The sequence below is a fragment of the Marmota monax genome, unplaced genomic scaffold (genome assembly GCF_021218885.2).
Source record: "Marmota monax isolate L192 unplaced genomic scaffold, Marmota_monax_Labrador192_F-V1.1 WCK01_AAM20220418_F8-fsc00005, whole genome shotgun sequence".
Lineage (NCBI taxonomy): Eukaryota > Metazoa > Chordata > Mammalia > Rodentia > Sciuridae > Marmota > Marmota monax.
The window spans coordinates 30,926,628-30,942,141 of record NW_026692254.1 but is presented as its reverse complement, the minus strand read 5'-3'; the positions used below and the strand labels follow the sequence as shown (position 1 = coordinate 30,942,141).

The following is a 15,514-nucleotide window of genomic DNA, read 5'->3' as shown; positions in this document are numbered from 1 at the left end:
AATGGGTTATAGAAGACATCAAGGAGGAAATTAAAAAATTCTTAGAGATTAATGAAAACACAGACACAACATATCGGAATCTATGGGACACATTGAAAGCAGTTCTAAGAGGAAAATTCATTGCTTGGAGTTCATTTCTTAAAAAAAGAAAAAACCAACAAATAAATGATCTCATACTTCATCTCAAAATCCTAGAAAAAGAAGAGCAAAACAACAGCAAGAGAAGTAGAAGGCAAGAAATAATTAAAATCAGAGCTGAAATTAATGAAATCGAAACAAAAGAAACAATTGAAAAAATTGACAAAACTAAAAGTTGGTTCTTTGAAAAAATAAACAAAATCGACAGACCCTTAGCCATGCTAGCGAAGAGAAGAAGAGAGAGAACTCAAATTACTAACATACGGGATGAAAGAGGCAATATCACAACAGACACTTCAGAAATACAGAAGATAATCAAAAATTATTTTGAATCCTTATACTCCAATAAATTAGAAGATAGTGAAGGCATAGATAAATTTCTTAAGTCATATGATCTGCCCAGATTGAGTCAGGAGGATATAGACAACCTAAACAGACCAATATCAATTGAGGAAATAGAAGAAACCATCAAAAGACTACCAACTAAGAAAAGCCCAGGACCGGATGGGTATACAGCAGAGTTTTACAAAACCTTTAAAGAGGAACTAATACCAATACTTTTCAAGCTACTTCGGGAAATAGAAAAAGAGGGAGAACTTCCAAATTCATTCTACGAGGCCAACATCACCCTGATACCTAAACCAGACAAAGACACTTCAAAGAAAGAAAACTACAGACCAATATCTCTAATGAACCTAGATGCAAAAATCCTCAATAAAATTCTGGCCACTCGGATACAAAAACTTATCAAAAAAATTGTGCACCATGATCAAGTAGGATTCATCCCTGGGATGCAAGGCTGGTTCAATATACGGAAATCAATAAATGTTATTCACCACATCAATAGACTTAAAAATAAGAACCATATGATCATCTCGATAGATGCGGAAAAAGCATTCGACAAAGTACAGCATCCCTTTATGTTCAAAACTCTAGAAAAACTAGGGATAACAGGAACATACCTCAATATTGTAAAAGCAATCTATGCTAAGCCTCAGGCTAGCATCATTCTGAATGGAGAAAAACTGAAGGCATTCCCTCTAAAATCTGGAACAAGACAGGGATGCCCTCTCTCTCCACTTCTGTTCAACATAGTTCTCGAAACACTGGCCAGAGCAATTAGACAGACGAAAGAAATTAAAGGCATCAAAATAGGAAAAGAAGAACTGAAATTATCACTATTTGCAGATGACAAGATTCTATACCTAGCAGACCCAAAAGGGTCTACAAAGAAACTATTAGAGCTAATAAATGAATTCAGCAAAGTGGCAGGATATAAAATCAACACGCATAAATCAAAGGCATTCCTGTATATCAGCGACAAATCCTCTGAAATGGAAATGAGGACAACCACTCCATTCACAATACCTTAAAAAAAAATAAAATACTTGGGAATCAACCTAACAAAAGAGGTGAAAGACTTATACAATGAAAACTACAGAACCCTAAAGAGAGAAATAGAAGAAGATCTTAGAAGACGGAAAAATACACCCTGTTCATGGATAGGCAGAACCAACATCATCAAAATGGCGATATTACCAAAAGTTCTCTATAGGTTTAATGCAATGCCAATCAAAATCCCAACGGCATTTCTTGTAGAAATAGAGAAAGCAATCATGAAATTCATATGGAAAAATAAAACACCCAGAATAGCAAAAACAATGCTAAGCAGGAAGTATGAATCAGGCGGTATAGCGATACCTGACTTCAAACTATACTACAGAGCAATAGTAACAAAAACAGCATGGTACTGGTACCAAAACAGGCGGGTGGACCAATGGTACAGAATAGAGGACACAGAAACCAATCCACAAAACTACAACTACCTTATATTTGATAAAGGGGCTAAAAGCATGCAATGGAGGAAGGATGGCATCTTCAACAAATGGTGCTGGGAAAACTGGAAATCCATATGCAACAAAATGAAACTGAATCCCTTTCTCTCGCCATGCACAAAAGTGAATTCAAAATGGATCAAGGAGCTTGATATCAAATCAGAGACGCGCCGTCTGATAGAAGAAAAAGTTGGCTACGATCTACAGTCGGTGGGGTCGGGCTCCAAATTCCTCAATAGGACACCCATAGCACAAAAGTTAATAACTAGAATCAACAAATGGGACTTACTCAAACTAAAAAGTTTTTTCTCAGCAAAAGAAACAATAAGAGAGGTAAATAGGGAGCCTACACCCTGGGAACAAATCTTTACTCCTCACACTTCAGATAGAGCCCTAATATCCAGAGTATACAAAGAACTCAAAAAATTAGACAATAAGAGAACAAACAACCCAATCAACAAATGGGCCAAGGACCTGAACAGACACTTCTCATAGGAGGACATACAGTCAATCAACAAGTACATGAAAAAATGCTCACCATCTCTAGCTGTCAGAGAAATGCAAATCAAAACCACCCTAAGATACCATCTCACTCCAGTAAGATTGGCAGCCATTATGAAGTCAAACAACAACAAGTGCTGGCGAGGATGTGGGGAAAAGGGTACACTTGTACATTGCTGGTGGGACTGCAGATTGGTGCAGCCAATTTGGAAAGCAGTATGGAGATTTCTTGGAAAGCTGGGAATGGAGCCACCATTTGACCCAGCTATTCCCCTTCTCGGTCTATTCCCTAAAGACCTAAAAAGAGCATGCTACAGGGACACTGCTACATCGATGTTCATAGCAGCACAGTTCACAATAGCAAGACTGTGGAACCAACCTAGATGCCCTTCAATAGATGAATGGATAAAAAAAATGTGGCATTTATACACAATGGAGTATTACTCTGCATTAAAAAATGAAAAAATCATAGAATTTACAGGGAAATGGATGGCATTAGAGCAGATTATGCTAAGTGAAGCTAGCCAATCCCTAAAAAACAAATGTCAAATGTCTTCTTTGATATAAGGAGAGTAACTAAGAACAGAGTAGGGACGAAGAACAGGAGAAGAAGATTAACATTTAACAGGGATGAGAGGTGGGAGGGAAAGGGAGAGAGAAGGGAAATTGCATGGTAATGGAAGGAGACCCTCAGGGTTATACAGTGGAGGGGGTAGAGAGAGAGGAGGGGAGGGGAGGGGAGAGGTGGGGAGGGGGGAGGTTGGAGGATGGGAAAGGCAGCGGAGCACAACAGACACTAGTATGGCAATTTGTAAATCAATGGATGTGTAACTGATGTGATTCTGCAATCTGTGTATGGGGTGAAGGTGGGAGTTCATAACCCACTTGAATCAAAGTATGGAATATTATATGTCAAGAAATTTGTAATGTTTTGAACAGCCAACAATAAAAAATTAAAAAAAAAAAACAAAATATGTACTTATATGATGGAATATTATGTAGCGCTGAAAAATAAATGAACTATAAGAACAGGCATTAAAGGAGTAATTTCTCAATTAAGTTAAAAAAACAAGTCATAGAAGCATAACTACATTAAGAAAACATTTGTACAAATTCAGAAACATGTGAATATAACAATGTATTATTTAGAAATGCATATGTAGGTTGTAAATTATAAAGAAAAGAAAATCAAGAGAACGATGTGGCCAGCAGACTAAAAGTGCCCCCCCACACACACAATTCTTGCTTCCTGGTGTTAATACCTTTGTGTAATCTCCTCCCCAAGTGTGAGTGGGATTTGTGAGACTTGCCTTTAACTAATGGAACGTTCCAAAGGAGACAGGACACCACTCCATGCTATGTAACATCATACAAGACTGTCTTGCTAGTAGACTCATTCCAGAGGCTCAATGACTTGTTCAAATAAGCCTCCAAGTTGGAAAAGTCTCTAAGGCAAGAAGCTGAAAGTGGCTTCTGGGTGGTCAATAGTTAGTAAATACCCCAAGGCCTTCATTGCCTGCAGGTGTAGATATGAGTTTTGCCAACATTCTATGGGTTCCAGGAAACAGATCCTTCCCCAGTCAATCCTATAGGTGAACACCCTGACTACAGATTTTTGGGATAAATAAAAAAGGATGGGGATGTTGCTCAGTGGTTAAGCACCTCTGGGTTCAAAGAAGAGACAGCTGAGCCATGCCTAGACTCCTATCATGAAGTCTGAGATATTAAAATGTGTAGAGTAGCAAGCTGCTAAATTTGTTGTAATCTATAATATGCAGCAGCAAACAAACAGTACTAAAATTCTGAGGAGCACTTACTTCTGGGCTAGATCTGACATATTTTACTTGTTTTTCTTTCTTTTAGTTTTAAATATTTATTTTTTAGTTGTAGTTGGACACAATACCTTTATTTATTTATTTTTATTTGGTGCTGAGGATCAAACTCAGGGCCTCGAAAATGCTAGGCAAGCGCTCTACTACTAAGCCACAACCCCAGTGCTGTTTTTCTTTTTTAAGGTAGACTGGAATTAGGTTTTATGTGGCTTTGTTTATAAATAAGGAGCCATTGTGCTATGAATTCATTTTATCATTCCTACTTGAGTCATTTGATATACAAGGAGCTGATTTCAACCTCTAGCCACACAAGAGCAGAGACACGCCATGCACAGAAAGTAAACTGGTGTGCTCATGAAATCTTTAGTGTCCAATAAATCAGTATTTCACTTAATACTTCTTACTTAACTGGACAATTTAGAGAGTAAAGAAAGAAATTGTCAGATGGTGACCCCTATTGATAAACAACAAATGATCAATTACATCCAAGCCAAGATGTTACGATAATCATAAATAGGTTTTCTACATGTTATTACACCACTTCAAAATAAAATATAACCCTTTAGATACCAAGTGATGTACTCCATTTGCAGCCCAGCCAAGAATGTTTAACCTCCACACCACATTGTGATCTCTTAAGGACTAAACTGCTAAAACTGATAGAGTAAGGATTTAAGGCAGGAAAAACTAAGGGCAGAGACTTTTCTTCCACAGCTCCCTTCCACTCTGGCTTTCACCTTTCCTGGTTTACCTACAGACAGTCTGCTTCCTGCACAGAGAGAAGCTCATGATTTCTGTTTCTGATATTTTATGTTATTAACTGACAGACAAGCTGCTTCTTGCTGATCCTGATCCTGACTGGCTACCTGTTCTTTCAGTATCTTAGTCATCTTAGACTTTTATTGCTCCATTATAATGTATGTATCTTAATTTCAAAAATGTTCTGAAACAGTTCTAGTCTGTGGTCTCTTTCACTCTCTGGTTAAGGCATTTTTAGATGCCAGCTGTCTAACAGCTTACAGATACTCATATTGGATTTCTGGGACCCACCTACTATTACCTGCTCACTCTCCATACCTTTGAACTAAGTCAACCTGTTTTTAGGGTCTCCACATTTCTTGAAGCTCAGCTCTTGACTCCAGCATGACATCTACTCTTACCCCTTCAGTCCCTAGCCACAAGATGATATTTGCCTTGAAAAGAAGAGCTTTATAATTCAATAAAGCCCGGAAATTGGATCACATACTGGTGTGGTTTCCTGAATGTTAAGTGAGACATAAATAACAGATGTTACCAACGCAACAGAAGAAGAGATACAGAATTTACTCAGGTATGCCTTTCTTTTAAGGTATCCAAAGAGGTATCAGACCCTTGAAATAATATACTAATATTTTATTTCCAATTCTTACCCTTTGCAAAAACTCAATAGGACTGTACTTGGGCCCCAAGACAAAAATTTTCTCTCCTCTTCGAGCTACACCGCTGAATACACGAGCAAATGCAATAAAAGACTCTTGGTTGCTTCCTTCCTGGGGCACAGGATTAGTGGCCATACTCTCCACCTGTTGCTCATCACCTGCCAGGAACAAAGGATAATAAGTGCCAAGAATACTCTCTTTAATCCAAGATCTGCCTGAAACAAAGGAAACAGTTAATATATTTGGTCCAGTTTCAGGAGATAAACATTAAGAATGAAAAGAATATTGATAAAAACTATAATTAAAGCTAAAATCTCAGTACTAAAGAATGAGCATCCTATGTTAAGCAAAACATCAAATACTTAACACTAAAGCCTATTTAGGTAAGCTATACCTCTTGGCTCTTCTCTTTGTGGGCTTGTTTCCAGTGCACTCGCATCTTGGGTGGGCTCCAAAGGTGCCTGCCCTTGTGCTGCAGCGAGCTTCTCTGCATGCCTCTGTCTTGCACGTTCACGTCTTTGAGCAATTTCTTCTTGAGTGAGAGGCCTACAGGACATCACAAATAGGTTATCATCTGGCAACATCAAGCACCTCTTGGTTCATTCAAGAAGGAAAACAGCAAGTACAGACAGGGCTAAATAAGATGATTAGTCTCAAGTGCCTTTCAGGCTAAAGACCTCTCCGAGTTCTCCCATAGCTCGAGCAACAGGAAGAGAGTGCCCACCAGGCTCTCCAACAATGCTGCATCTCCAGCTAATATGAGCTTATGAATTGGCAGGCAAAAGTCCAAGTCCACAAGTGGAGCTAAGCACAGCAACATGGATCCTTTCTCAGATATCAGTATTCCTTCTGGAAGAGGAAAGGAAAGAGAGAAGGAAGGGAACAAGTAAAAGATACCCAGACTTGGAATGCCCCAAAGAGAAACATGCTCAAGGCCTCAGTAAGAAATTGAGGTTTTCTTCCTAAGTACAAACATGTATCTTCATATAGAACTGGAGTTCACAAAGAAGGGTTCCAGGCCAGGCTGCATACTGGCAATTCAGCAGAACTAACAGGTCAAATTCAAATGCTTAGACATTATGTTAGATCCAAGAGATCCAAAACAGAAAAGGCAATGTGCAGGTGTAGATATGTCTTTTGTTGGGGGTTAGTCTGAAAGGTGTTGTTAATTAAGCTATTTTCTCCAAAAAGAATTATTCTCATGCCTATTAGGACTTAGACAAGGTGCTTAGAGCTTTAATACCAAAATGTTTTTGCAAAAGGTAAATTTGAAGTTGAATAAAAATGGTCATTCTGTTTGGTAGGTGGTTGTTCCCCAGGATGTGGTTCCCTTTATGTAGGGGTCCTCATGAATCACCTACATGCTCACCCCCAACATAAGAGCAAAGCCAATTCTGCCCGAAAGTTGGTAAAATCTGAACCTCTTTCCCACTCTTCTTGGGAATGAGCATTGAGATAGCAAGCTAATCTTCTGGTCTCAACTTGAAATCCACCTCTAAAAGCTGCTCTATTCTGCCTAGTCCCAACACTTTGTGCCTCTTTTCTACATTGTCCCTTACCTTTGACATTATGATTCCAGCTTTACTTCCTGATCTCTGAATTAACACTAGACTGATAGTCTCATCTCTCCCCTTGACATGCCACCTTCCCCTCCTCTCTCCTTAAGCACTGTGAAACCACAGGACAGGCATTCAGCATGGGTACTTCCCATCTGTCTTCTAACTGGCCACATACTCTTGGAGCTTTTTGTCAAATGCCCTAAGACCTCTTCCACCTTTTTACTTCACATGGGGTAAGTAGGAATGACTGCTTAAATCACTGATGGTCTCCCTCTATCCTCTTCAGATACCTGCAGTTAGGCAGGACTTCCCAGTAGACCTAGACTCTAGTTCTGCCTTTCTTACTAGCTGTCTCTCAGAATGGAAGAGTTTAATTCTAGGAGTTGGCCCTTCTTGTCAGACCCATTCCATTACAGGGCTGTGCAACAGGATACAAACATGAGAGACTAATCCATGAGATTTGCCCAGTTGAGATGTTGTACTCAGGCAACCAGAACTGCTGGCACTGGAAAGACTGGCTATCAACACAGGAGAAATGCCCCTCTTCATGGGAAGCTCTCAATGTTAGAAGGTCTTTCAAATACAGGATGCATTTTGCTTCCTCAAAATTGCTAGGCATGGATGCTGTTCTGTCCTCTGGAGCAGTTCTCTTTCCCCTTTCCTTGGAATCATCTCGCTCAATTCCTTCCCCTCACCCTTCTCTTCCTCTGGTTAACCCCTTCAGCTATTCCTTCAACCAGGCCGCAGACAACTATCCATATTTCTAAATTTTTGCTAAATACTCTTAAAAATATCTGGGAAGTGTGAATTAAAACATCCACACATAACATAGTATCATTATTACTAGCATCAGGAGGAAGAGACACCTGAGGCACTTGCTTGCCCTCAGAAGTTTCTTCTAATAGGCTTAACACGAGTCCAGACATTGTGCTAATCACTTCACATGGGTTACAGCATACAAATATCTCAACAATTAAATGAAATACACTTTCCATTCCCTTTTACATTAAGAGAAAATGGAGAATTAGAAAATTTAAGCAATAGGAGCCAAAGTCAGATATTAAGTGGAGAGGTCTGGATTCTAATCTAGATCTGCTTGTCTCCAAGCCCTATGCCCATTATCATCAACCTCTGTCTTCCATTTAGAAGGAATTAAGATGATAAAAAAAAAAAAAAATCACCATTTTAATTAAGTGCAATTTTAACTCTGGTTCATAAAGAAGCATAATTTTCACCTCATATATTAAATTTTTATCTACCTAATCTCATGACACGATCTGGAATTAATAGGCACTTATGGTCATTAGTTAGCATTAACTGCATAGGTACTTGCTATCTTCCTACGTGTTTATCCATCCATCCAGTTAAAACCTCCCATGTGCCATGCACTATGTATGTACTAGCAGCAGTGGTAGAGGGGAGCAAGCAAACAGACAGAAGTCAATAAGGATTTATAAAAAGTGTCCTCTGTACATCTAGTATTTGTTAAAACAAAGAGGAACTTATTTCTAAGAAAACAGGGCTCTACCGATAAGGAAATAGCTGCAAGTGGTGGGTTATTTGGGCGGGTTATTTGGGTGGGTTTAAGGAACTAGAAATGAAGGATACCAAAGGTGAGAATGTTGACTGGAAATTCAAATGTTAGGTTGGGAGGTGAATATGGAGGTGAAAGGAAAAGAAGGAAGAACACAAAACTATTCAACTTCAGAATTTCCTAACAGTGGTCATGCTCTGGCCTCTATGGCACTGATAAACAGGACAATGTCAGAGAAAGAGTTGGTAGAGGGGTTGGTAGAACTCAATACCAAAAGTCACCATCTTACCAGGTAGCTGACATGTTGGGGATCAGGTGACAAAAAAGAAAAGTGACATCTGTTTGAAGATGGTATAAAGGGACAGATAGGTGAGGATGGTGGGATTACAAGGTTAAGAGAATAATTCTCTAAAATGAGTCCCTGCCTGCCACAGGCTTTCTTTGCCAAAAGCAATCTGCCTGCAGCCCTGCCTGTCCTCAGCAAACTGAGGCAGGGGGCTAAGGTCTGGCAGTCAATATAGTTAATGATAATAGGAGGTAGAAAGAACAGGGCTGGTTATCAAAAAAAAAAAAAAAAAAAAGATAATGCCTTGCTAACAGCTAACCTCTGGGATGCACAACCCACCTATACCCACCCACACACACACACACACACACACCGACTTTGAGTTGCTAATGATTACCCCCAAAGCTCCTGTTCCTTCCTGCAAAGAGAAGGTGGAGAGTTCTGGGGTCTATAAAAGAGCAAGACACATCCATTCTATGGCTCTGGGCCCTCTTCAAAAGTCAGCTGTCCCTGTCTCTTTCTTGATAAAACTTGCTTTCCTTGTAATCCCAGCAGCTCCGGAGGCTGAGGCAGGAGGATCTGGAGTTCAAAGCCAGCCTCAGCAAAAGTGAGGTGCTAAGCAACTCAGTGAGACCCTGTATCTAAATAAAATGCAAAACAGGGCAGGGGAAGTGGCTCCATGGCCAAGTACCCATGAGTTCAATCGCCAGTACACCACCTCCCACCAAAAAACAAAACCAACAACAACAACAACAAAACTTTCTTTCTACACTTGCCTCAGCATTTCTCAGGTGTTTAACATTCAACACCAGGGGAACAAGGACCAGTTCCTGATCTCCAAGAACAGTATCAATGGCACCTTGTTACTAGAAGTTGATCCCCAAAAAGAAAGAAAAAGTAACACATAGACTCAGGATGACAGGGGAATAGGGACTACCTGGAAAACTCCCAACCAGAATGTCACTTAATAGGTACTTATCACCATATGAGAATTCTGTAAGAATTTCATTTAAACTACACTTCAGAATAGCAAAAGCAGACTTAGGGGTGGAAAACTGAAAAGCCATAGATATGATTGGGGGCAGATTCTCCACAGTAAAGTGAATGACCACAGGCCTTAAAGCTAAATACATCTAGATTCAAATACATCTTTAGCCTCCTTGCAGCTATGTGACCTGGAGCACATTACCCATTTTTCTTAAGGTTCCTTAATTTCCTCACAAGTCAAACTGAAACACCAAATTCTTCTTCCATTGAAGAATTGTTAGATGTAAATACCATAATTAATGGCATCATGGGAATACTATCATGCTTTCATAAGCTGCAGCCAATTATTAGTGTTATTATCACCACTAGTTACAAGATTGGGGGGTGGGTAAGACTTGGGATGCTGCTGAGTGCTAGGATCTTCTCAAGAAGTGATATTTACAATCTTTCATGTTTTTCCATTACTTGAATCATTCCCACACAACCCCAGGGTAGATGTGGACATACAGAAGAGGCACTTCCTAGAACCACATAAATAAGTGTCTTCATTTCAGAGACCAAAATCCTGCCTATAAATTATATGAATCAATAGTAAAACACTGCTTTATCAGGGGCAGGTTCTGTTTCCAGCAATGCCTGACCTCCGGCTTCTGCCCAGTGTTCCCACTGAAAACAACTAGGCAAGATGAATAAATTAACAGAAAAAAAAAAATGAAGAGGACTGACAGTATCAAAGAGTGAACAAAGCACTGAGGATTTCAGGATTTCAAAAGAGGAAGCAAAGACTAAAGAGCTCCCTCCTTGCTGCTGCTTTTCTGCTGAGAGGAATTTGGCACATCTGAAGAAAAAAGAATCTGAAGAGAAATACTGAAGGCTTTCTTTGAAAGACTGGAAAGGACAGAAGAATTCCTGCTATCACCACTTCTAAATGATGCACTGGAGGTCCCAGCCAGTGAAAAAAGAAAGAGGAAACAAAACTGTCATCACTTGTGGTTAAAATGATTACATGTGGAAAAATTCAAAGAATGTAAATAAAATATAGGAATAAATGAATAAGAGAATAACTGAATATAAGATCAATATACAGAAATCATCTATAATCCTAAATATTAAAAAAAGACCAATAGAAAATGAAAGTTCACAAAAAGAAAATACATTTTTAATTATATTAAAAACCATCTAACCAGGTATACTGGTGCACGCCCAAATCCCAGCAACTCAGGAAGCTAAGACAGGAGGATCACAAGCCCAAGGCCAGCCTCTGCAATTTAGTAAAACTTGTCTCAAAATAAAAAATAAAAAGGACCAGGGATGCAGGTCAGTGGTGAGAGTGCCCCAGGGTTCATACCCAGCAGCCCCCCAAAAATCTAGTATCTAATAATACTTATAGATATGATACTAGCTAAAAATCTATAAAGTAATTAAAGAAGATCTATATAAATGGAGAATACACCTCATCCACAGGCTGAAATTTTCAGTGGTAAAAATATATCAATTTTTTAGAGGTCTAATTAATAGCAATCCTTTTCAAAATCCCAACATGGGCACATGAGATTGACAAGTGATCCCCAAATTTACCTAGAAATGCTAAAAGCCAAGAATAACCAATGATCATGAGGATACAGTAATTAACATAATAGCTATTAAAGAAAGTAAGCAAGTAACTAGTAACTAAATTAAGAAGACGAAACTATAATAATTAAAATAGTGTGGTCTTGGCTTCAGAGACAGACCAGTAGAACAGAAGAGAAAAATCTTAAAACAATCCCACCCATATATAGATACTTACAAAAGTGGCACAGGTAAGCAGTGAGTGAAGGACAGTCTTCCATCAAATCAGGGACATCAAATTGGGGAAAAATCTTTAAATCTTTGTAGGTACCCCATCACCCTATCTCTTGCTTCACTTTCAGTGCATTTCACCACTGAACATATTCTAATCTACACTAAAGGAAAATAATATTCTGCTGCCCCTGACTTAGTATATATAATTTAATAGAAATGGAAATGGTATATGTCCCCACATTTTAAAAGTAGTAATATTACATGAAAAAAAAGAACCTAGAAGAAAGAACAAATCAAAGTAATGATGATGACCTTACTCAGTTATGTTACTGTATTATTATACAAAACAATTATTAAAAATGGTGTTGGTTAAGTAATAGATGAAAAAAATAAAATCAGTGAAACAACCTTATAGAACATAATTAACAGTGCCAGCAAAAATATCCTAAAATCTGGAAAACAAGAGTTTTGAAGAAAACTATTCACAGAAAATGTAATTACTAGTAGGAGCAAAATAGTACTATTATTCTTCAGGAAGAAAATGAAGGGCAAGTACACATAGGAATTTTAAGTGATATAAATACATGTATTTAAGTCTCAAGAGTACATTTTCTAGTTCTCCAGTATTCCCTAGGAGTAAATTAGAATATCTGAGATACTTCCATGTGGCCAAAAAACCCCTTATCTCCTAGGATATCAAAAAATTTCTGTCGTAGATGGCACTAAAATATAGTATCTCAGAATAGCCTAGATACAAAATTATACATTCACTCATTCATTCAACTATTTACTTATTCATTTAGCAATTCACTTGCTTTCCCATTCACTGACCTACTTGTTTCTTCATTCCGATACTCATTCATTCATTCTTCATTTACTCATTTATCTATTCCTTCACTTATTCTCAGGACAAAAATTACTAAAGCTTCCTCTTTCCAATACTACAGAAGTACTAGAAAATAAACCACCCTTCTTTCTCTTGAAGGATAAGCAGAATTTTACCAAAAGAAAAGGGGTCTTCTAAGATGGAGGTACCACATAAGCAAAGACAGAATTTTTTCAGGGAATAGCATATAATACTAGAGAAACATAAAAATGAAAATCTAGTTATAATGGGTTGGGATCAGGTCGTGATAGGTCAAATTTATTTTACAGCTGGTGATCCTGAAACTTCAGATATTCACTAACTACCTTCATGACTGCTGCTCTATCTACCTATTGTTTACTTCTTATTTCATTTTATTTTATTTTTTAAAGAGAGAGAGAGAGAGAGAGAGAGAGAGAGAGACTTTTAATATTTATTTTTTAATTTTCGGCGGACACAACGTCTTTGTTTGTATGTGGTGCTGAGGATCGAATCCAGGCCACACGCATGCCAGGCGAGCGCGCTACCGCTTAAGCCACATCCTCAGCCCCTTCATTTTATTTAAATGGGTAAGGTTAACATTTACTTCATTAAGATTTACTTCATAAAATCTCAAAATCTCATTTTATAAAAAGAAAAGGTAGAACACTTGATATAAATAAGCAATAAACACAAATACATGTTAAAATACATAAGACACAAATACATACTAAAATACATTATTAAATAAAAACTTGTTTTCCTAAGTGCCACTGAAATCATCACCAATCATATACTTTTAGGCAAACCTACTCAAGGCAATGAGAACACTAACCATTCTTAAGCAGCAGATCTAAATCTTCATGGCTGAGTCTTAGATCTTTCTGAAGTAATTATGACAAATGGGTTGGTAGAACTCAAGACTGGGGCAGAGGAACCTTCTTGGAGAACACTGCCAATAGTTTCCATGAGATATAATTAGGGTCTAACTAGAGGGGCAGGCAAAAGAGATGGGAAGGAGGGGAATACATGCAGAAAACAGATGAGGTAGAAGGGACAGAGTCACCAACTCTAGAAATCCGTCTCCATATCTGCCACCTCTGCACACATACAACATTACAAAAATGATCACACATTTGGTCTCCATCGAGGCAGAAAGAATTAGACAAGACAGGGCAGGCTTAGATTACATCTTCTCTGACATATTCAATAAAAGTTAACTGTGGTCACTATTACTATTACTACCCTACACATACACATCAGATAAAATCAATACCCCAAAGCTGATTCTGACAGCTTTCTCTTACAGAGATACCCCAAAAGTATTCATGACTACACAAACTCTATAATACCCTAGTACTGGCTCAATTTCATTGCTGAGATGGGAAGGAAAGACATTATCTGTGCCTTCCCATTACACCCCAACACCGCCAGATACAAAACTTTTCCCAGCCCATATCCCATTATTCTTACCTTGGCTTATTCTGAGGCAAGGCCTTGGCATCAACTGCAAACATTTTGGAAACAAAGATAATAACTGGAGCAGTGTCCTCACTTCCACATTTCATAAAAGCTAAACAAACAGGAAGCAAAAATGTCACTATTTTTCCCATTATTTAAAAAAAAAAAAAGATTTTTCCAGAAAGCAGATTTTAAAATATAGCTTCATCTAAATACGTAACTTTTAACAACTATGGTAACTATTCTTTTTAGAAAGACTGCTAGGAAAGGATAGTAGAGAAAGAGCAACAGAATTGGTAGAGATGAAGAAACAGAAGCAAAACTGACAAAGTGGAAGTCAGGGAAGGCTCTCGTATTAGCATTAAAGCTATGGAGTCAGGTTGAAGACCACTGTAAGCCACAACTAATGTTTCCCTGTTGTCAGTAAAGAAGGGAAAGAATTAAGAAATATTACCAAAGGTCAAGAGTCAATAAGATGGTTTGTTAAAATAAATAAAAATGAATAGCTTTTCTAGTCCCTCACAATAACAAGTTAAAAAATAAAACAGACAAGAATAATGTATCATGGTAACAAAAACACTTAGAAATAAATTAAGGTTCAATACTATATAGATTCAATTCTTTTTAAATACATTAATGCAAATTTCATATCAACATAGTGACATTTATTTACCTATATTGAGGCACAAAACCATTAGTAACTAAAAAAAAAAATCATCCCCCTATTAATGTAATTTATACACAAAGAATTCAATAGAAAAAAATCAAACAAAAATTACAGGAAGTAAAAATTAAACACATCTCTTGCTAGCAAAACTTTTGAAAAGATTTTAAGGTACAGAGTGACATGATAACCTACATGTTAATAGGATCACTCTGAGTACAGTAGAGAAAAAACTAAAGGGAATCAAGGGAAGAAGCAGGGATATTACTTAGAATACTAATACAATGACCAAGTGAGAGAGGATAGTTGCTTTGCCCAGACAGATAGAAGTGGGAATAGTGGGAAGTAGTCAGATTCTGGATATATGTCAAAGGAAGAATTGACAGGATTTGCTGATAGACTAGATGCAGAGGTGTGAGATAAAATATGTAAGAGTCACAGATGACTCTAAAGGTTTTTGGACTGAGAAAATGAAACGATGGTGGCACCTCCAACTGAGATGGGAATAAGCAGGAGCAGCAAGTTTGGGGATGAGATAAAAGACAAGTTTGGAATATGTTAAGTTTGAGATGCTTTGTATAACAGCTGAGTAGAGAGAGGGAGTATGCTAAATGCACATATGAGTCTAGAGTTCAGATAAGAGATGTGCATGTAGATACAGAAGTGGGAA

At 37.9% G+C, this 15,514-nt stretch overlaps 1 protein-coding gene across 1 annotated transcript in view; it reads right to left on the bottom strand.

The window, feature by feature from the left end:
• The window catches only part of Efl1 (elongation factor like GTPase 1), a 149,266-nt gene that overhangs the window by 89,511 nt on the left and 44,241 nt on the right, over positions 1–15,514 (bottom strand). The window contains exons 12-14 of the mRNA XM_046438443.2: positions 14,193–14,292; positions 6,119–6,270; positions 5,716–5,882 (exon numbers count right to left, since the gene is read on the bottom strand). Of these exons, the coding sequence (XP_046294399.1) occupies positions 5,716–5,882; positions 6,119–6,270; positions 14,193–14,292 (419 nt within the window). The remainder of the gene's footprint in view (positions 1–5,715; positions 5,883–6,118; positions 6,271–14,192; positions 14,293–15,514) is intronic.